The following is a 21,526-nucleotide window of genomic DNA, read 5'->3' as shown; positions in this document are numbered from 1 at the left end:
CTTTCTTTCTTCTTTCTTTCTTCTTCCTCCCTCCCTCCCTCCTTCCTTTTTTCTTTCTTTTTTCTCTTTCTTTCTTTCTTTCTTTCTTTCTTTCTTCTCTTTCTTTCTCTTTCTCTTTTTCTTTCTCTTCACTTTCTTTTCTTTCTTTTCCTTCTTTCTTTTTTTCCTTCTTTTTTCTTTCTTTCTTCCTCCCTCCCTCCCTCTTTCTTTCTTTCATTCATTTTTATTTCTCTCTTTCTCTTTCTTTCTTTTTTCTTTCTTTTCCTTCTTTTCTTTCTTTCTTTCTTTCTTTTCTTTCTTTCTTTTCTTTCTTTCTTTCTTTTCTTTCTTTCTTTTTCTTCTTTCTTTCTTTCTTCCTCCCTCCCTCCCTCCCTCCTTCCCTCCTTTCTTTCTTTCTTTCTTTCTTTCTTTCTTTCTTTCTTTCTTTCTTTCTTTTCTTTCTTTCTTTCTTCTGTGTATAATTTGCTACAGGAAGATTCCCTGAGCTGCTTTCTTTTAATGCTATATGATTCCTTCTAAGCAGAGCTTTCTGAGTGTGGCTTTTTGGAAAGCAGAGGTGAACTCACAACACCAGATGTTAAACACACCAGAATCACATTTTTTTCCCTTTCCAGATGATTTGCAGAGTCGTCCTTAGAGGAGAACAATTTCTACAGAGAAAAATACTAATAGATTGATCTATGAGCAGCAGGTAACAATATTCTCCTCTTAGATAGCAAAACATCCATCAATTAACAATGAAAAGATTCTGGATAAAAGAATTCTGGATAAAAGTGGGGCCTTGGACTCCTAGTGCATGATCACTTAAACATAAGACAGCAGTGTGCAATGGCAGCCAAAAAAGCTAGTACAATCCTTGGTTGTATAAAGAGAGGCATAGAATCAAAATCACGTCAAGCGTTAGTACCACTTTATAAAACTTTACTAAGACCACACCTGGAATACCGCATCCACTTTTGATCACCATATTACAAAAAAAAGATGTTGAGACTTTGAAAAACGTGCAGAGAAGAGCAACTAAGATAATTAAAGGCCTGGAGGCTAAAACATAGGTAGAACAGTTGCAGAATTTGGGTATGTCTAGTCTAGTGAAGAAAAGGACTAGGGTTGACATGATAGTAGTCTTCCAGTATTTGAGAGGCTGCCACAAAGAAGAGGTCAAATTAGTCTCCAAAGCACCTGAAGGCAGGAGAAGAAGCAATGGATGGAAACTAATCAAGGAGAGAAGCAACCTAGAACTAAGGAGAAATTTTCTGACAGTGAGGACAATTAATCATTGGAACAGCTTGCCTTTAGAAGTTGTGACTGCTTCATCAATGGAGGTTTTTAAGATGAGACTGGACAGCCACTTGTCTGGAATGGTATCGGGTCACCTGCTTGAGCAGGGGGTTGGACTAGAAGACCTCCAAAGTCCCTTCCACCTCTCTTCAATTTTATTCTATCCCTGGGTCCATATACATCTCATGATGTTTCATATCTGGCTTCCATCTTCTCCAGACTCAGTAATACTCAACCAGCTGCCCTGTTCAGACATCAAAGGTAAAGATTCCCTTCCCACATATATGCTAGTCGTTCCTGACTCTAGGGGGCAGTGCTCATCTCCGTTTCAAAGCCGGAGAGCCAGCGCTGTCCGAAGATGTCTCCATGGTCACGTGGCCGGCATGACTCAATGCCAAAGGTGCATGGAATGCTGTTCCCTTCCCAGCAAAGATGGTCCCTATTTTTCTACTTGCATTTTTTACATGCTTTCGACCTGCTAGGTTGGCAGAAGCTGGCACAAGTAATGAGAGCTCACCCCGTTATGCGGCACTAGGGATTCGAACCGCTGAACTGCCAATCGATAAGCTCAGCATCTTAGCCACTGAGTCACTATGTCCCTCTTCGGACATTAGGCAAGATAAAGTGGTGTAGAGCTGGCCACAGTGAAGTCTCAAAAAGACTCACATTTGAGTGACGCTTCTATTAAGAATTTTGAAGCAAGGTCTTTAGGTTGAAATAAATGCAGGTCAAGTAGTTTCAGACTGCCTTGAAAAGATTTCTTTTTTTTTTTTCAACGATGTGCTAATGCAGCTGTGAACATGGACATTACATTTCCCCCCTTCCCATTCCCCCACCCTTCGTTTAGTTGGCTTAAGACACTCAACAGCTGCTGTTTGCTAGAGAGCAGTTCTTGCAGGTTTAAAAGTTGACGCTGCCGTGCAGATGTGTTCATGGCTCAGGAATCAAATGACCACACCAGGGCTAAAACAATATGCCAGGCAGGCCATTGGTTTTGGACTCCTAGAATTCCAGATGCAAAAAGCTGGCATTTGAGACTTGAATATGAGCCAGCAGTGTGCGGCCGCCGCCAAAAAAAGCTAATACAATCCTGGTTTGTATAAACAGAGGCATAGAACCAAGATCACGCAAAGGAGTATTAGTAGCGCTTTACAAATCCCAAGTAAGACCACATCTGGAATACTGCAAACAATTTTGGTCACCATACTACAAACAGGATGTTGAGACTTTGGGAAAAGTAGAGATAAGGGCAACTAAGATGATCAAAGGCCTGGAGACTAAGACATATGAATATGGTTCGAATCTCGCCAGGCTCAAGGTTGACTCAGCCTTCCATCCTTTCTAAGGTAGGTAAATTGAGGACCCAGCTTGTGGGGGCAATAAGCTGACTTTGTATAAATATACAAAAGGATGAAGGCTATTGCTGAGCACATTGTAAGCCGCCCTGAGTCTCCAGAGAAGGGTGGCATATAAATCAAATTAAAAAAATATATATATGCAGGATTTGGGTTTGGTTAGTCCAGGGGTCTCCAACCTTAAACACTCAAAGAGCCATTTGGACCCGTTTCCCACAGAAAAGAAAACACCGGGAGCCGCAAAACCCTTCCCGTGCCTGACTATTTCTTGAGCGGCCACAAAACTAGCCTATGTAGTTGAATTAAACAATATTAATTACAGTTTCAAATGTTCACGTTGTAAGGAGTGTAATTAATTAACTTTCTTTCAAAATCAAATACAATGAGTGAAAAGGGAAGGAAGAATATCTTTGTATTTGTTTTACAATAGTAATTTTTGGTCTTGGGGTAAATTATCTTGTTATTAAATTCTCCATCCTGTTGTTGTACGGTAAGGACTACTATAATTTTTGACATTTGCTTTCTGGTAAAAAAATAATTTCCGCTGTCGTTGAAAAGGCAGCATTGCCACCTGCTGGGAAATACGTGAACTGCACCAGATCTTGCCACCCGTCAGCCCGATAGCTAAACAAAACAGCTGAATTCACCTGTTCTTTTTTTTTAAAAAAAAATCCAAAATACCTATTTTCACTTGAAGAATATGCCTTCCAATGATGAGGCGTGGAAGTGAATTGCTTTCAAACTTCAACTGAAGAATCCTTTAAGGTTTTCCTGTCTCTGTTCTCCAAATGTATGAAGTGAAAACTTGAGGGTTTAAGTATAAAAAAGTCACTTGGTTAAAAACAAAATTTCTGAGTAATTGCTACGTGTTTCTAAGGATCTAGCCCAATAACTCCAACACAAGTTAGATTTGATTCAAAAGCATTTATTCATATCTTGCTTATCTCTTGCAGGTGAACATCTGGAATGGCCCTGGACTCCTGGACAATACCTTATATACCTGGGAGGCAGAGTCAAGGTGAGGAGGGGTCAAGGGATGGATAGTGTTAACCCTTGCCCTGCCATGGGTACACAATGTTAGGCATTTACATGTAACAGTAATGGGTACAGATAGTCCTCGACTTGTTTGTTTAATGACCGTTTAAAGTTACAACGGCACTGAAAAAGTGACTTATGGCCATTTTTCACACTTATGACTGTTTTTTCAGCCCATTTTTCGCCTGTTTTTGTGAAAAACAAGGCACGCAGAGGGTTTGGGAGGCCTGCAGAGTGCTCCTGGGAACTGGGGAGGGCAAAAACGCCCCTGTTATTTTGCAAAAATTGGGCGAAAAACAAGCCTGTTTTTGCAAAAATGGAACGAGCAGGGCTTCGGGAGGCCAAAAATGGCTGTATTTGGTGTATAAGACGCATCAACATTTCCACCCTCTTTTAAGGGGGGGGGGAGGAGAAGGTGCATCTTATACTCCAAAAAATATGGTACATTTTGAGCTCGATTGTGGTCATAAGTTGAGGACTGCCTGCCAACTGCAACAGCATCCTCTGGAGATGTTTCAGGTGTTTACTCTTTAGGATGACCTTGGAAACTTGGGCAGTACATGGATTTTACCTGTTGGAATGTTTTTTGTGGGCATTCATTGTTCTGGTTTTTATTATTATTACTATTATTATTATTATTATTATTATTATTATTATTATTAATTGTTGCTATTTTTTTTTATGTTAAATGCCATCCGGAATCTGGTGGAGCCGAATGAACTCATCTGAATTCCAAATTCTGCTTTCTCTATGACTTATTTGGGACTCGTCTTTTTACATGCGCAAACGGCAATGAGGAATCCCAGGAACATCACAGAACCAAGACTTATGAGCACGATTTGGGAAATGTTCAGCAACTTGATCTTGTCGGTCACTTTTGATCGGAAAAGTTCTGCTTTCTCATCACTGATTATAGCCGTCTAGAGAAAAAAAAAAGGGGGGGGGGAAATAATTCAGCATCATTCCAGCAGAAGAATTACTGCCTCAATACTCAAAGTTGTAATGCTTTTTCTCCACCCCCAAATAAGAGCCAACTTGCAATGTGCATAATTTTGCATAAAATTATGCAAAATTATGCACATTCTGCAACCAAGATGATGAGGGGACTGGAGGCTAAAACATACAATGAACGGTTGCAAGAGCTGAGCATGGCTAGTCTAGTGAAGAGAAGGACCAGGGGAGACAAGATAGCAGTCTTCCAATATCTCAGGAGCTGCCCCAAAGAAGAGGCAGTCAAGCTAGTCCCATCAGCCTCTACTTCAAGAAGTGTTCGGGGTTGTTATTTTGCTGCTTATTCTAAGCACGTTTTAAAAATGTACCAGTGACCTTAAAAGCAAACATCCACTTCTAAATTAATGAATATCCGGTTTAAATTAATTGCAATCACATCGTTGAAACGAGTAAGGTAGCTATGGCTTCCTGGCTATTGAGAATCAACCTTGTCGAATGTTGGTAAAACCTTTCCAAGCTCAGCATCTGAATGCATTATTTTTCCATTTAATGTCACTAACATTTAAAGCCTGGATAGCTCAGCAGACGAATCCATTGTAATTTAACTCCAGCTGTCTGCAATTAGTAAGTTCGAATCTTGCCAGGCTCAAGTTTGACTCAGCCTTCCATCCTTTCTAAGGTAGGTAAATTGAGGACCTAGTTTGTGAGGGCAATAAGCTGACTTTGTAAAAATATACAAAAGTATGAAGGCTATTGCTTAACGCACTGTAAGCCGCCCTGAGTCTCTGGAGAAGGGCAGCATATAAATCAATTTTTTTAAAAAAAATTAGGGGACTGGAGACTAAAACATATGAAGAATGATGGTTGCAGGAACTGGGTATGTCTAGTTTAATGAAAGGAAGGACTAGAGGAGACATGATAGGAGTCTTCCAATATCTCAAGGGTTGCCCCAAAGAAGAGGGAGTCAAGCTATTCTCCAAAGCACCTGAAGGAAGGACAAGAAGCAATGGGTGGAAACTAATCAAGGAGAGAAGCAACTTAGAACTAAGGAGAAATTTCCTGACAGTCAGAACAATTAACCAGTGGAACAACTTGCCTCCAGAGGTTGTGAATGCTCCAACACTGGAAGTTTTAAAGAAGATGTTGGATAACCGTTAGTCTGAAGTAGTGTAGGGTTTCCTGCCTAAGCAGGGGGTTGGACTAGAAGACCTCCAAGGTCCCTTCCCACTCTGTTATTCTATTCTATCCCAGCCAGGAGTGGGATTTGGAGGTTCTCCGAACTGCACAGAATCATACCGTGTTTCCCTGAAAATAAGACCCTGTCTTATATTTTTTTAACCCCGAAATAAGTGTTTGGCCTTCTTTTCGGGGAGGTCTTATTTTTGGGGGGACATGTGGAACAAGATTTATTTATTTATTTATTTAATTTGATTTGTATGCTGGCCTATTTCCATAGGACTCAGGGCGGCTCACAACAATTAAGAAATACAATCTCAATCCAAATAAAAACATGTTAAAAATACATATTAAAACACATTAAAAATAATCAAAACCCCATCAGTCCAGGCTGGGCAATTTAAACAGCCATGTTTTTAGTTCGCGGTGGAAAGTGCGTAGGTCAGGGGCCCACCGGAGCCCCAGGGGGAGTTGATTCCAAAGGGTGGGTGCACCCACAGAGAAAGCTCTACTCCTGGGGGTCGCCAGCCAACATTGTCTAGCCGACGGCACCCTGAGTAGGCCCTCCCTGTGAGAACGCACCAGGAGATGGGAAGCTGTTGCTGGCTGCAGATGGTAAGATGGGGTAAGATGGAGCTCCTCTTCAGGTAATCAGATAAGATGGGGCTCCTCTTGCCATCTTACCTGATTTCCAGCTCTGCATTTAAATATTTTTGGGGAGGGTTTATTTTCAGGGGGAGGCTTATTTTAGCGCATGCGCTCAAAAGCCCGATTGGGCCAATTATCAGGGGATGTCTTATTTTCAGGGGAAAACAGGGTAGCTAGAGGTTCTCCCGAACTCCTGCAAACCCTCAGCAGCCCACCTCTGGAAGGATGACAACAATGGAGAAAGAAACCCACGAACCTCATTCATCCACAGAACAGGAAAGATAAAGTGATGCTGGATGTTTTGCAGTACTCTGCAGGAATCAAAAAAAATAAGAAAACAACGTTAGAAGATTAGTTTAGGCCTGCCGTCTTCTGAGAATGCAAAAAATAAAAATGGCTGCAGCCAATTCATTTTGAGTTCTATACTATTTTTCTCAAGAGCCTGAATCGACATTGCCTGATGGAAGGATGCCCGTTTTATTTGGTTCTTCCTCCAACGGTCACTGGGTTAGAAATGTCCATGTTTAATTAGATCTTTGAGCAAAAAAGGCTAATGGCATTTTCCAAAATAGGCAAAATACAGCAAGGAGATCTCTGATCTGTCCCCGTCCACACACACACACAAACACAGCCAGCCGAGGGTTAAAGAAGCACTTGGCACACACCCAGGTCTTTATCTCCAACTTGGCAGCGATATACACACCGTCTGCCAAGTGCTTTTATTTCCACAGAGACAGAAAGATAATATACTCAGCGTACAAGAGTCCAACAGAATAATATTCCTCTCAGCAGTTTCGGACGAGGCTTTAGTGACTATCCAAGGTTTACTTTTGTTCGTCACAGGGATCGCTGGCCACCACCCTCTATTATATAGTCTCTGGGGTGTGGTCCAGTGACTCAGTTCTAATCCCTAGCACGCCTCCTGAGCTGCTGCAAATGTTTATCACGCCTTCGTTGGCGTGCATCCAGGAATGACGTCTCTCCTTCACTCTCATCCGAGACACCTGTCTCCCGGCTAATCTCCTCTCCCTCGGCTGGCTCCTGAGACAGTGCCAGAGGGGAGGGGCCTGGAGAGGGAGGCCTGGCTGACTCCTCTTCCTCATGCTCGGAGCTTTCTTCCTCCGATGGGACAGGCTCAGAGGGCAAGGCCACAACAATCTCTCTTTTTTGGTGGGCAAGCACACATATTTTTGGAAGGACGGAAGAGGTCAACAAAGCAGATAAGGCCTTATCTATAGTGTGGATGGAAGTGTCTCAGACGATTGTCATTGGTTGATATCTTATTTCCCCCCCCCATTGATTTTAAAGCCTACACTCAACCGTTGTCCATCTGTCCTAACAGAGTTTTTTTTTTTAGAAGAGGCTTCCAGGAGATCTGAAGGCCAAAGTTGACCTATACCTGTGATGGTGAACCTATGGCATGCATGCCACAGGTGGCACTTATAGCCCTCTCTGTAGGAATGCCAGTTGTCACTTCAGACCAGCTCCATCGCGCATGTGCGCATGCCTCCTGCCAGCCAGGTCTTCGGGACTCTGCCGTGCATGGATGGGGCACATGCGGGGGACACACTTGCACATGTGTGGGGGTGGGGAGCATGTATGGGGGGCATTCACATTGCATTGTGGGGGTTTTCACGCATGCACGTGCCCTCCCCCTGCACCCTGCTTTGGGCCTGGAAAGCCTCCTGCACCAACTTGGAAGCCAAAAATTGGTGAAGGGAGTGTGGGGCCCATGCACAGGGGACGGGGCACATGAATGCATGGGGGGCAAGGCAGGGGTGAAATCTAAAATTTGTTACTACTGGTTCTGTGGGTGTGGCTTGGTGGGGGGTAATGTGACTGGGTGGGCGTGGCCAACTTTTTTTTTTTAACTTTTGAAAGCATTTTTTCTACAACCTCTTCAAGAGGTTGCAGAAAAAAAATGCTTTTAGAAGCCTCTGACGATCAGGCAACTCAGCTGGGATCGTCAGAGTCTTTTAAAGGCATTTTTTTTTCCTACAACCTCTTTGGCCGAAAAATGCTTTTAAAAGCCTCTGATGATCCCAGCTACGCCACACGATCATCAGAGGCTTTTTTTTTTTTTTTTACTTTTAAAAGCATTTTTTCTACAACCTCTTCGGCCGAAGAGGTTGCAGAAAAAAAATGCTTTAAGAAGCCTCTGACGATCAGGCAACTCAACTGGGATCGTCAGAGGCTTTTAAAGGCATTTTTTTTTCCTACAACCTCTTCGGCCGAAAAATGCTTTTAAAAGCCTCTGATGATCCCAGCTGCGCCACGCGATCATCAGAGGCTTTTTTTTTTACTTTTAAAAGCATTTTTTCGGCTGAAGAGGTTGTAGAAAAAATGCTTTTAAAAGTTAAAAAAACCCAGCCTCTGATGATCTCGCGGCTCAGCTGGGCATGGGGGAGGGGGTGCAGAGATTTTTGCTACCGGTTCTCCGAACCACCCGCCGCCATCGCTACTGGATCGGGTGATCTGGTCTGAACCGGGAGCATTTCACCCCTGGTGCAAGGCACATGCACAGCGGGCCCTCGCATTGCATTTTGGGGTTTCACACATGCATGCTTTGGGTACTTGGCACCAATAAGGTTAACCGTCACTGACCTATACAGTCTGCACATATAAAGGGGGCGGAGCTTCAGGGAGGAAGCCAGGCCTGACATTTTGCAGATTTTTGACCCTTCCTGATATGCTGTTGCTCATAAACCAGTTTTCCTGATAAGCATACATGCGGAACAAACAATCCACTTTTTCCCAATAGAAAAGAAATAACAATCAAGACTTACGTGATTTTTGAGTTCTGTCTCACCAACATATTAATCTGCAACCTTTTGGCATAGTGCAAGGTAAATCCTGTAGTCTAAAACAAAACAAATACAGTGAATTTTGTGGGTCGGGGAGCGAATATTCAAACGTTAGTGGCATCAAATGGAAAAATAATGTATTCAGATGCTGAGTTTGGAAGGGTTTTACCCAGGGGTCGGCTGCTGGGGATTCGCAGGGGTTCGGGAGAATCTCTAGCTAAGATTCTGTGCAGTTCGGAGAGCCCCTAAATCCCATTCCTGGCTGGCCCCGCCCACCCCGCCCCTCCCAGGAGTCCCCACACAGCCCGTTTTGGATGCAGGTAAGTGCAGGGCGTGTGCGGAGGCTCGAGGAGGGTGAAAAATGGACCTATCAGAAGTTCGAAAAGGCCGGAAACGGTCCCGTTTCCAGCCTCCAGAGGTCCTCCGGAGCCTGGGGAGGCCGTTTTCACCCTCCCAGAGGCTCAAAAAAAAAATATCCGGAGTCTGAGAAAGGCAAAAAAAGCCCCCCCCACCATGGTGCAGAAGGCCGACTAAGCCACGCCCACCATGGCCACGCCCACCCAGCAACTGGGTGGAGAACCCCTTGCTAAAATTTTTGAAGTCCAACTCCTGGTTGTACCAACATTGGACAAGGTTGATTCTCAATCGCCAGGAAAGGAAGCCTTAGCTACCTTCCTCGTTTCAGGGATGTGATTGCAATCAATTGAAACCAGATATTCATCATTTTTGAAATTGATTCTTTGCTTTTAAGGTCGCTGCTACACATTTTTTAAATGTGCTTTTTTTTTTTTGATAATATCTATAACGAACTATATACACATGACATTTTATATATTACTTACTAATTTCTATATTCACTACAATTTATACCTATCTATTACACAATAACTCTTTCGTTCCTCTATAATAGCTTCTCTTATGTTTATACATTTATACATTAATTTTGGATTGTTTCTCCAATTAGCTATAGCCGTGATGGCGAACCTATGGCACGCGTGCCACAGATGGCACGCATAGCCATATCGGTGGGCATGCGAGCTCAGCTCCAGCACACATGCGCGTGCCGGCCAGCTGATTTTTGGGCCTTCTGGGCCCACCGGAAGTTAGCAAACAGGCCATTTCTGATTTCCGGAGGGCCTCGGGGGTGGGGGGGGAAGGCTGTTTTCGCCCTCCCCAGATTCCTAGAAAGGCTCTGGAGGCTGGAGAGAGCAAAAAACAGGCTAACCGTGCCATCGTGTGCCAGTAGCAGGGGGAGGGGGGTCACACACGCATGTGCGGTGCAGGGTGCATAGAATTATAACCCTAACTCTAACACACACCCCACTCCTGGCACACGATGGCAAAAAGGTTAGCCATCACTGAGTTATACCATCTATTCCATGTCTCGTAATAAATCGTTTCCTCTTGGTCTTTTAATTCAATTGTTAATTTATCTGCTTCTGCACATTCTAGCACCTTTTTTATGATCCTTGTATTTGATGGAGCAAATCTTTGTTTCCAATTTTGTGCAAATGAAATCCTGGCAGCCGTAATTATGTGAAGTATAAGGTAATAAATTTCTTTCCTAATCTTCTCTTTTAGAATTCCCAATAAAAAATAGTTTGGGTTTCATAGCAATTTTCTCCCCTGTCATTTCCTCTAACCATTTTTGGATCTTTAACCAATATGCCTTTGCTTTGGGGCATGTCCACCACATGTGGAAATATGTCCCATGTTGATGATTGCATTTCCAGCAATTTGGTGCATTTTGGGGGGATAACTTGAAAATCTTCATTCCATCTGTGGACCGAATGAACCAGGAGCAAACTTTCCTCTTCAGTGAACAAACTCCAAAATTAACTTCCAGGGTCAAATTTCATGACAGAAAAGGTCTGGATATGGGTTTAATTTGCAGTCACTTACTGGTTCTACATCCAGAAAGGTTTTGTGTTCTTCCTCATCTGGCTTCAATCCATCAACAAATTGAAAAAGTTTGCTACTCGCGTGTAGGAAATGGGGCAATGTGATGTAGACTGGTCTGCCTATAGAAACAAAAGGGAAATGAAGACAATATACCAACTGTATCATGAAGTTCCATTCTAGTAGCAAAGATCATGCAGATGATCTTTGGGACAGCAGCAAACCACTGTTGACCTTATTCACGAAGTACGAGTGCTAGTAAGCTTGGCCGATTGGACACCATCCAAATCGAAACTTCAAACCGCATTACTCACATTCAGGAAATGGTTGCAGAGGCCTTTCCTCTACCTACAGCTATGTCACAATAACTGGAAGTGTAAGTCATAAGGAATAGAATCTTTACATAGAATAACAGAGTTGGAAGGGACCTTGGAGGTCTTCTAGTCCAACCCCCTGCTCGGGCAGGAAAGCCTACACCACGTCAGACAAATGGTTACCCAACCTCTTCTTAAAAACTTCCAGTGTTGGAGCATTCACAACTTCTTGTGGCAAGCTGTTCCACTGATTAATTGTTCTCACTGTCAGGAAATTTCTCCTAAATTCTAAGTTGCTTCTCTCCTTGATGAGTTTCCATCCATGGCTTCTTGTCCTGCCCTCAGGTGCTTTGGAGAATAGCTTGACTCCCTCTTCTTTGGGGCAACCCCTGAGATATTGGAAGACTGCTATCATGTCTCCCCTGGTCCTTCTTTTCATCAAACTAGACATACCCAGTTCCTGCAACCGTTCTTCATATGTTTTAGCTTCCAGTTCCCTAATCATCTTTGTTGCTCTTCTCTGCACTCTTTCTAGAGTCTCCACATCTTTTTTACATCGTGGCAACCAAAACCGAACGCTGTATTCCAAGTGTGGCCTTACCAAGGCATTATAAAGCGGGATTAACACTTCACGTGATCTTGATTCTATCTCTCTGTTGATGCAGCCTAGAATTGTGTTGGCTTTTTTGGCAGCTGCTCCACACCGATTAACAGATTAACAAGGGACCTTGCAGGTCATCTAGTCCAACCCCTTGCCCAAGCAGGAGACCCTGCATCTGCCTCTACCTAGGATCGAACTGACATCCTCCTGATTGTGAGGCAACAGCTCCACCTCAATCACTGGATCACTGCTGGCTCATATTTAAATGGTTGTCCACTAGGACTCCACGATCCCTGTCACAGTTACTACTATTGAGCAAGGTACCACATATACCGTACCTGTGCATTTGGTTTTTCTTGCCTAAATGTAGAACCTTCCTTTTTTCACCCTTGAATTTCATTTTGTTAGATAGCGCCCAATGTTCAAGTCTGTCAAGATCCTTCTGTATCTTAAGCCTATCTTCCAGAGTGTTGGCTATTCCCGCCAGCTTGGTGTCATCTGCAAATTTGAATAAAAGTTGTGTTGCTGGCCATGGGTTAACAAGGAGCACCCGAAGGCTCCAACTGGCGCAGAGTGCGGCCGCGCGGGTGGTTATGGGAGCAACATGGTGCTCCCGTGTGACCCCCCTCCTGCGCGAGCTGCACTGGCTCCCGGTGGTCTTCCAGGTGCGCTTCAAGGTCTTGGTCACCACCTTTAGAGCGCTCCATGGCTTAGGACCTGGTTATTTACGGGACCACCTACTACCACAAACAGCCTCCCACCGGCCGGTACGCTCCCATAGAGAGGGGCTCCTCCAGGTGCCGTCAGCCAAACAATGTCGACTGGCGGCCCCCAGGGGGAGGGCCTTCTCTGTGGGGGCACCCACGATCTGGAACGAGCTCCCCCCGGAGATACGGAGGATCCTGGATCTGCGCACTTTCCACCGTGCTCTTAAGACCTTCCTATTCCAGCAAGCCAGCCTGGCCTAATTTTCTCCCCTGTTTTAAAATTCTTTTAAATCGAAATTTTAATCTGTTTTAAATTATTGGGATTTTTAATTGTCTCGGGCTAAATTATTTAATCTGGTTTTAATTATGTTTCTAACTTTTGTATCTGTGTATTTTATTTTGTGCCTGTTCACCGCCCTGAGTCCTTCGGGAGTAGGGCGGTATATAAATTTAATAATAATAATAAAAAAGGAGTGGTTAACATCTTGATTTTTGGACCACCGTGGAGCAAAAGATAACCTAGCCTGTCAGAGATAAAACAGTTCCTCATGGATACATTTTTCTCCTTTGCATCAGCTCCGATGGGCCATACGTGGCCATGTTGGGTGTGGATACAAACAGAAGAGTACAGAAGATAGCTGACTGAGCATGCAATCCAAAAAGTCCAAAGTTTTGATTTTGATGCAGCCAAAAGTCACGAACAGTATAGCCAAGATAGGGCCCAGTGTTCCAGTCTGTCAAGATCCATCTGGATCTTGAACCTATCTTCAAGGACAGTGATGGTTAACCTTTTTACTACTGAGCACCCAACTCACACATGCAAATGCACGCACACGTGCCCCAATCCCCAAAATGCAATGCGAGAGGGCCCCCCCCACACACATGCACCCCGGCCCCCCCAGGCATGCACTCCCTGTGCACCGTTTTGGCTTCCAGGTTGGTGCAGGAGGCTTTCCAGGCCCAAAACGGGGCACGGTGGGGCTTCACACGGCACCCCCACAGCCCATTTTGACTTCCAGGTTGGTGCGGGCAGCAGAAATGGAGTAGAAAGGTAGGGCACACTTGTGGGGGGGGGAGATCGGGGCGATCGGGGAAGTGAGCCTGGATAGCTCAGCATACTAATGCATTGTAATTAACATCCAGCTGTCTGCAATTAAAGTAAATTCGAATCTCACCAGGCTTAAGGTCGACTCAGCCTTCCATCCTTTCTAAGGTAGGTAAATTGAGGACCCAGTTTGTGGGGGCAATAAGCTGACTTTGTATAAATATACAAAAGTATGACGGCTATTGCTTAATGCATTGTAAGCCGCCCTGAGTCTCTGGAGAAGGGAGGCATATAAATCAAATTAAAAAAAAAAAAAGGCACAGGCAGCAGAAATGGAGGAGAAAGGTAGGGCACACTTGGGGGGGGGAGATCGGGGAAGGCACACGCAGCAGAGATGGAGGAGAAAGGTAGGGCGTGCTGGGGGGAACAAGCGGAGATCGGGGAAGGCCCTGCCCCCTGTGCATGCACGGTAGAGGCCCAAAGACCAGCTGGCCAGCGGGAGGCACGAGCGCATGTGTGGTGAAGCTGGGTCTGGTATGCCCACAGAGTGGGATCTGCATGCCACCTATGGCACTCATGCCAAAGGCTCGCCATCACGGTTCTAGGGTGTTAGCTATTCCTGCCAGTTTAGAATCATCTGAAAATTTGGTAAATTCCCCTTCTACTCCCTCATCTCAGACGTTTATGAAGATATTGAAGAGTACTAGGCCTAAGATGGAACCTTGTAGTACCCCATTTCTTACTTCCCTCTATGTAGACCCATTAAGGACTACTCGTTGAGTTCAGTTTGTCAGCCAGTTACAAATTCGTCTGGTGGTGATGCTATCTCTCCCACTGTTTTTCTAGCTTACCAAGAAGCAGGTTGTGGTCTACTTTGTCGAATGCCTTGCTGAAGTGTAAGTATAAGATTCCAGCTTCTGATACAATTTCAGTTTGAATTAACCCTATCCAAATCCCTCCTCTTTTCTTACCTTCTTTGCAGGGACCGAGGTCCAGAATTCCATTTAATGTGCAGTTCTGACTGATCTCCGATTCGGTGCAGAAGCAAATATTGTCAGGATTGTTAACGGGTGATGCAAAAGTCGACGGAGGGATAACGAAGTGATAAAGTGGAATGCCTTTCACTGTCTTCTCTCTATCAAATGTGGCAGAGAATGACCTGTATCGTAAAAATAATATGAATCGTGATCATACGCCATGATAAAAAAAGAACCATCAATCTTGTCTATGGAAATTCTCAGCCCTCCCGGTCAAAACACCAAAGGTGTTTTGTTTAAAAGTCAACTGGACTTTGTTTCTCCTTTTTTTAAAAAAAAATAATAATAATTTTATTAAATATACAATTTAAAAACATTAGACTTGGTGCGACTTGTCTGGTACATACTTTTCTAGCACTTTTTCCTTCATGTATATTACAATATAATATCACACATATTCCATATATACTTTTTGTACATTCAATCACACTTCAGTTACATACATATTCCCTTCGTACCTATTCAAATCCAATTTATTCTTATCTAATATTTCTTAATTTAATTTTATTTATTTTTCTCCCCTTTCCTTCACTCTGTTTCTAATTCTCTATCCCTACATTCCTCCTTTTCTCGAGCCATTTATAAAATGTATTGTTTCTCCTTGAAATGTTTTGCTTCTCATCCTAAAAGCTTCTTCAGTTCTGCACAAGTCTAGAACTATAAAGTCTTGGATGAGAAGCGAAAGATCTCCAAAGAAAAACGAAATCCAGGTGTCTTTTGAAAAAGCTCCTTTGGGTCCTCCACCAATCTTGTAGTCATCAATCACATTCCTTCAAGAATCAGTTGATCACCTACACTTCTTGGATCTCGTTCCTTGATCAAACTGAGGGGATCTTCCATCAGATGACTCTCCACCATGGCACTGAGGTGAGGCAGGAGTGATAGGCCTCTCACCAAGGCAGAAACAGAATTGACATCATTATTTTGTCTCAGAGGTGTTTTTTCAAGAGGCAACTGGACTTTCTGGTTTTTCTTTGAAGAGCTGAAGAAGCTTCTTCGGATGAGAAGCGAAACGTCTTCAAAGAAAAACAAGGAAGTCCAGTTGCCTCTTGAAAAAGCACCTTTGGGACAATCATGACCTGAATGACTGAGAATCTCCACAGACATCATTATTTTGGGAGGCAGAAGTTCTAAAAAGCCCTATTAAAAACAAAGCAGGAGCCTGGTTTAGCTCAACAGACAGAAGCACTGTAATTTAACACCAGCTGTCTGCAATTAAAGTAAGATCAAATCTCACCAGGCTCAAGGTTGACTCAGCCTTCCATCCTTTCTAAGGTAGGTAAATTGAGGACCCAGATTGTGGGGGCAATAAGCTGACTTTGTGTAAATATACAAAAGTATGAAGGCTATTGCACTGTAAGCCGCCCTGAGTCTCCGGAGAAGGGCGGCATTATAAATCAAAACAATCATCATCATCATCATGATCATGATCATGATCATCATCATCATCATCATCATCTTCATCAATGAAATGCATTGTCAGCATTCCAGAACAACCCAACTCCAATGAAAAACTCCGAGACAGGCATCAGAGTCACCAGCCAATGACCCTGACCTCAGGTAATCTCCTTATCACAAGACCCATCACAAGATGACTCACAGATGATTCATCACAAGATCCTCACTTGACACACCCACACCTAAGACCCTATAAACAGAACACCCATATCCCCTAAACTCCACGGAAGATGTTAACCTAGCCTGGTAATGAAACATTCCTAAAGCAACCCACAAACTTGGAGAAGGAACCTTTACTCTCATCCTACACCTGAGCTACAGATATTTGCCACTGTAGCAAAAACTCAGGGATGGGATTCAGCCGGTTCGTTATCAGTTCTGGCGAACCGGTAGTTGTGACCTGCGGGTTGGCCTGTCCACCTGCCCTGGCACTGGACATGTCTGATTTACCTGCAGATATCTGAAGAAAAGAAACGGAGCACTTCACTCTTGTTGAGAAAAGGATGGAACGATGCCGCATCTGTGGGTTACAATCAGAACAATCTTGTGAATTGTGAGCCTCACAACCTGTACAAAAATCCTGCACCTGAATTCAAAGCGCGGCTGGATCTGACTGATTCCCTGTCTGTCCAACTCAGCTGTTCTATTGGATTATGAGAGGCCAAGGGAGGATGTTCAGAATGAAAGAAATGAAGACTATTTCCCTTTTAGAACACTTTTCTGGAGTTGGCTCACCTAGGATCTGAAGGCAAATTTGGACTTATAAAGAGCTTCCAGGTTGAAGCATTTATCAAGCATTTAGCCATGGTTTAGGAGCAGTGGTCGGTTGCTACCGCTTCACCCCGGTTCGGACGAACTGGTAGCGGTGGCAGCGGGAGGCTCCGCCCACCCACCTGGATGTCTCTGCACATGCGCAGAAGCATTGCACGCACAAGCGCCCGCCCGCTCACAAGCGAATTGGTAGCGACGGGATTTGAAACCTACTACTGCTTAGGAGGCTGCCTAAGATTGTGAAGTTTCTTTTAACCTTAACAATGAACACTGATGGAGCAAGAAACCAAAATGATGCATTTTTAAAAAAGATAAATGTGGGGCAGTAGGAAGCATAATAATTGTCAAAGCAATACACTAACAGTGAACAAGCTTAACATTCCTCAGATAAATGTCCTATCTCTAAATTTTGGGGTTGTATGGCTATTCTTGGTCCCCATTTAGAAAACCTTGTTAGGTGTACTTAGTGCTTCTGCTGGAAGCCACAATGAGACCAAATGAAGACATTTGAATGGTGAAGACAGGGGTGAAATGCTCCCGGTTTGGACCGGATCGCCCGATCCGGTAGCGATGGCGGCGGGTGGTTTGGAAAACTGGTAGCAAAAATCCCTGCCCCACCCCCACATGCCCAGCTGAGCCGCACGATCATCAAAGGCTTTTTTAAAAAACTTTTAAAAGCATTTTTTCTACAACATCTTCCGATGAAAAAATACTTTTAAAAGTTAAAAAAAAAAAGCCTCTGATGATCGTGCAGCTCTGCTGGGATCGTCAGAGGCTTTTCAAAGCATTTTTTTCTGCAACCTCTTGGCCGAACAGGTGGTAAAAAAAATGCTTTGAAAAGTCTCTGACGATCCCAGCTGAGTTGCCTGATTGTCAGAGAGGCATTTTTTTAAAAGCCTCTCTGATGATCCCAGCTGAGTTGCCTGATTGGCAGAGGCTTTTCAAAGTATTAGGAAAAATGCTTTGAAAAGTTATTTTTTTAAAAAAAAATTGGCCACGCCCACCCAGTCATATTACCCTCCCCACCAAGCCACGCCCACAGAACCGGTAGTAACAAATTTTACATTTCACCCCGGGTGAAGCCATCACACAAATCCCATCCACACGTACTTGGACTCCAGCATCCTACACAAAACACAGCCTTTGTCCCTTTTCTAGATCCCTACAGTTTCTTAATAATTTAGTCAGCTAGGTAATATTTATTTATTTATTTATTTATTTATTTATTTATTTATTTATTTATTTATTTATTTATTTATTTATTTGACAAGTTTTATTGGTTTTCCCCCCTCCCAATACACACCCACATATTTTTTTGAAATGGAGTATTGACCGTACCATATCATATCATATATAATTCATCCTATCCAAATATATTTCACTTAGTTGCAGTTTCTGCCAAAGTATTCTTTTTCCATATTTGTTAATTTTTCTATTCTTATTTTTCTAAGCCGTATCTTCTCTCACCCTCGAATTCTATTTTTTTCTATTCTTAATCGTATGCGTTCTCCTTAATTTTATTTTTTTATTAATTCAACCTTTATCTTAATATATTTAAATGTTTTGGGGGGGATGCCTTTCTTCCATTTCATCTTTGTTTTTATTTTACAGCAATCTTTCTTCTCTTTCCCTTCGTCTCCCTCCCTTCTTTTGTCCTTCCTACCTTCTTCTTCCCTCCTCTCCTATTCCTTCTCTACTTCCCCTTCCTTTCTCCCCCTCCTCCTTTCCTCCCCAGCTAGCAGTGGTGAAATCTAAAATTTGTTACTACCGGTTCTGTGGGCGTGGCTTGGTGGTGACTGGGTGGGCGTGGCCAATTTTTTTTTTTACTTTTAAAACTATTTTGTAAAAAAATGTTTTCAAAAGGCTCTGACGATCCCAGCTGAGTTGCCTGATCAGCAGAGACTTTTTTAAAAAACCTCTGCAGATCATGGAAACTCAGCTTGGATCGTCAGAGGCATTTAAAAGGGAAAAAAGGGGGTTTTTTTCTTTTAAAAGCCTCTGAGGATCCCAGCTGAGCCGCGCAATCATCAGAGGCTTTTTTTTTTAACTTTTAAAAGCATTTTTTGGCCGAAGAGGTTGTAGAAAAAATGCTTTTAAAAGTAAAAAAAAAAAAAGCCTCTGATGATTATGCGGCTCAGCTGGGCATGGAGGGGGCAGCGATTTTTGCTACCAGTTTTCCGAACCACCCGCCTCCATCGCTACCGGATCGGGCGATCCGGTCTGAACCGGGAGCATTTCACCCCTGCCAGCTAGGTATTATTTATGTGAAGACTCATAAATAATACCTAGCTCATTTGCTTCTCATCCTGTTCTTTTTTGGGGGGATCTTATCTTATCAAATAGGCTTCAGTTCCAACCTTGAATATCTTAACGCATGCCAATATGTGTGTAGTGTGTTCTACCCAGAAATAAACATTCAATATCGTTCCGTTGACATACTTACCGGTGCCATTCACTAAAGCACAATAACTTTTCCAGTATTCAACAGTCCTTAAAAAAAAGAAAAGAAAAAGAATATGCAGTTCAGAGGATGCCATGCAGTTTTCTTAGCTAAACATTTGTCTTCTGAATCTAAGGAAAGTGTGGGAATTCGAAGGGCAGGGTGCATATTCTGTTCTCAAGGTCTTTTATAATCGTACTAGCTGGACGCCCATGGTTCGCTACGAAACTATGTGATCGGGCGTGATAAATTGACACTTAAAGCCTGAAACTTAATGTAGAACGTGTAACTCCGTAGCATCAGAGCGTGTTCATATAAGGCAACTGGCAGTTGGAACAGAGGGGAAGGGGGAGTAGAATGTCCTAGCCCACAGGCCGGATGAGTCATGCGCTGGCCATGTCCGGTTTAGCGAAGGGATAGCATCAGAGCGTATTAATATAACATAACTGGCAGTTGGAACAGAGTTATTTTCAGGTGCGGAGGGGGAGTAGAATGTCTAACTCCTTAGCATCAGAGCGTGTTCATATAAGGCAACTGGTAGTTGGAACAGAGTTCTTTTCAGATGGGGAGGAGGAGTAGAACATCTAACTCCTTAGCATCAGAGCGTGTTAATATAAGGCAACTGGCAGTTGGAACAGAGTTCTTTTCAGGTGGGGAGGGGGAGTAGAACGTCTAACTCCTTAGTATCAGAGCATGTGAATATAATACTGTTTATGAAATACTAATGATCTGTTGGTCATTTTGAAAAATCCTTCCTTAGTGAGCACCTAGAAGCCAAGAGGAACATATGTGCCAAATTTCAAGTTTGTAGGCTTTACCGTTCTGGAGATTTCGTGATGAGTGAGTGGTATTTGATTTATATATCTATAGATTCCATACAAGAAGGAGTTGGAAAAAAATAAGCATTTATGTTAAGATAGGAGGGACATATAAGGAATGTGTAAAGGCAATACCAGGATAGTATTTGTATAGCAAACATAAATCTGATAGACTAAAGTCACATGACTCTCTTAAGTGGACTGGAGGCTAAAACATAGGAAGAATGGTTGCAGGAACTGGGGATGTCTAGTTTAATGAAAAGAAGGACTAGGGGAGACATGATAGCAGTCTTCCAATATCTCAGGGGGTGCCACAAAGAAGAGGGAGTCAAGCCAGTGGTGAAATCCAATTTTTTTTACTATCAATTCTGTGGCTGTGGCTTGGTGGGCGTGGCTTGGTGGGCATGGCAGGGGAAGGCTATTGCAAAATCTCCAGTTCCACCCGACTCTGGGGCCAGCCAGAGATAGTATTTTCCGGTTCTCCGAACTACTCAAAATTTCCGCTACCGGTTCTCCAGAACCTGTCAGAACCTGCTGAAACCCACCTCTGGGGTCAAGCTATTCTCCAAAGCACCAGAAAGCAGGACAAGAAGCAATGGGTGGAAACTAATCAAGGAGAGAAGCAACTTAGAACTAAGGAGAAATTTCCCAAAACAAAACATCTCTCTAAACTGAACTGTTGTAAAGTTTGAAAAAAAAGTAAATAAATATAGTTGTATCTTCCCAAATGTGGTATACCTGTTGTTTTTATAACTCTGTATAATTCCCACCTTCTTTATATCATCTTTCCCGCTGTTAATTCGGTAAGGGCCATCAAATGTTTCATTGTACTTGAATGAGAGAAAGAGTGAGAACAGGAAATTATTATTTTTTTCACCTTGTTTATCACGACGAACTTTTCAGTGTTTAAAAATCAGCTGTCCAAAATCTAAATTATGTCTAACATTCTTAATTTTCTGTTTTCAGCAGGCGCTTCCCCTCCGGTACCTAGGACATGAAAATCTTAACTTTTGAAGTAGGGTTTCGCAAAAATTCAAACAAAGAAATAGTTCAGGGGAAAATATTTTAGATATTTTAGACCAAGTATTCATGTCTTTTAAAAGTAACCCAACCCAATATAAGATAAACTCCCAGGAATCTCTACATGATGACATGGAATTGGCCAATATTTTAACTTGCCTTGTCTGCA

General features: G+C 43.1%; 1 protein-coding gene and 1 long non-coding RNA gene across 4 annotated transcripts in view; one reads left to right on the top strand and one right to left on the bottom strand.

Moving 5' to 3' along the window:
- Window positions 1-3,584: 3,584 nt before the first annotated feature.
- Window positions 3,585-15,043, top strand: LOC132712646 (uncharacterized). The gene is made up of 3 exons (XR_009623306.2): window positions 3,585-3,651; window positions 14,660-14,709; window positions 14,796-15,043. It is a non-coding gene; the product is annotated as an uncharacterized LOC132712646 (long non-coding RNA).
- LOC117677563 (platelet glycoprotein 4-like) overlaps window positions 4,406-21,526 on the bottom strand; it is a 36,805-nt gene continuing 19,684 nt past the window's right edge. For 2 of the 3 annotated variants that reach the window (XM_034437870.3, XM_034437872.3), the window contains 8 exons: window positions 21,076-21,167; window positions 19,523-19,569; window positions 16,759-16,828; window positions 14,785-14,972; window positions 11,150-11,268; window positions 9,230-9,303; window positions 6,700-6,754; window positions 4,406-4,588 (listed from right to left, as the gene is read on the bottom strand). In XM_034437870.3, the coding sequence (XP_034293761.2) occupies window positions 4,424-4,588; window positions 6,700-6,754; window positions 9,230-9,303; window positions 11,150-11,268; window positions 14,785-14,972; window positions 16,759-16,828; window positions 19,523-19,569; window positions 21,076-21,167 (810 nt within the window). In that variant the 3' untranslated portion in view covers window positions 4,406-4,423. The remainder of the gene's footprint in view (window positions 4,589-6,699; window positions 6,755-9,229; window positions 9,304-11,149; window positions 11,269-14,784; window positions 14,973-16,758; window positions 16,829-19,522; window positions 19,570-21,075; window positions 21,168-21,526) is intronic. The other variant, XM_034437871.3, reaches the window with a different exon arrangement.

Source organism: Pantherophis guttatus, chromosome 7, assembly GCF_059756535.1.
Source record: "Pantherophis guttatus breed Tessera chromosome 7, ASM5975653v1, whole genome shotgun sequence".
Classification (NCBI taxonomy): domain Eukaryota; kingdom Metazoa; phylum Chordata; class Lepidosauria; order Squamata; family Colubridae; genus Pantherophis; species Pantherophis guttatus.
Note: the sequence above shows the minus strand (reverse complement) of the source record. Positions and strands in the feature narration are given on the sequence as shown.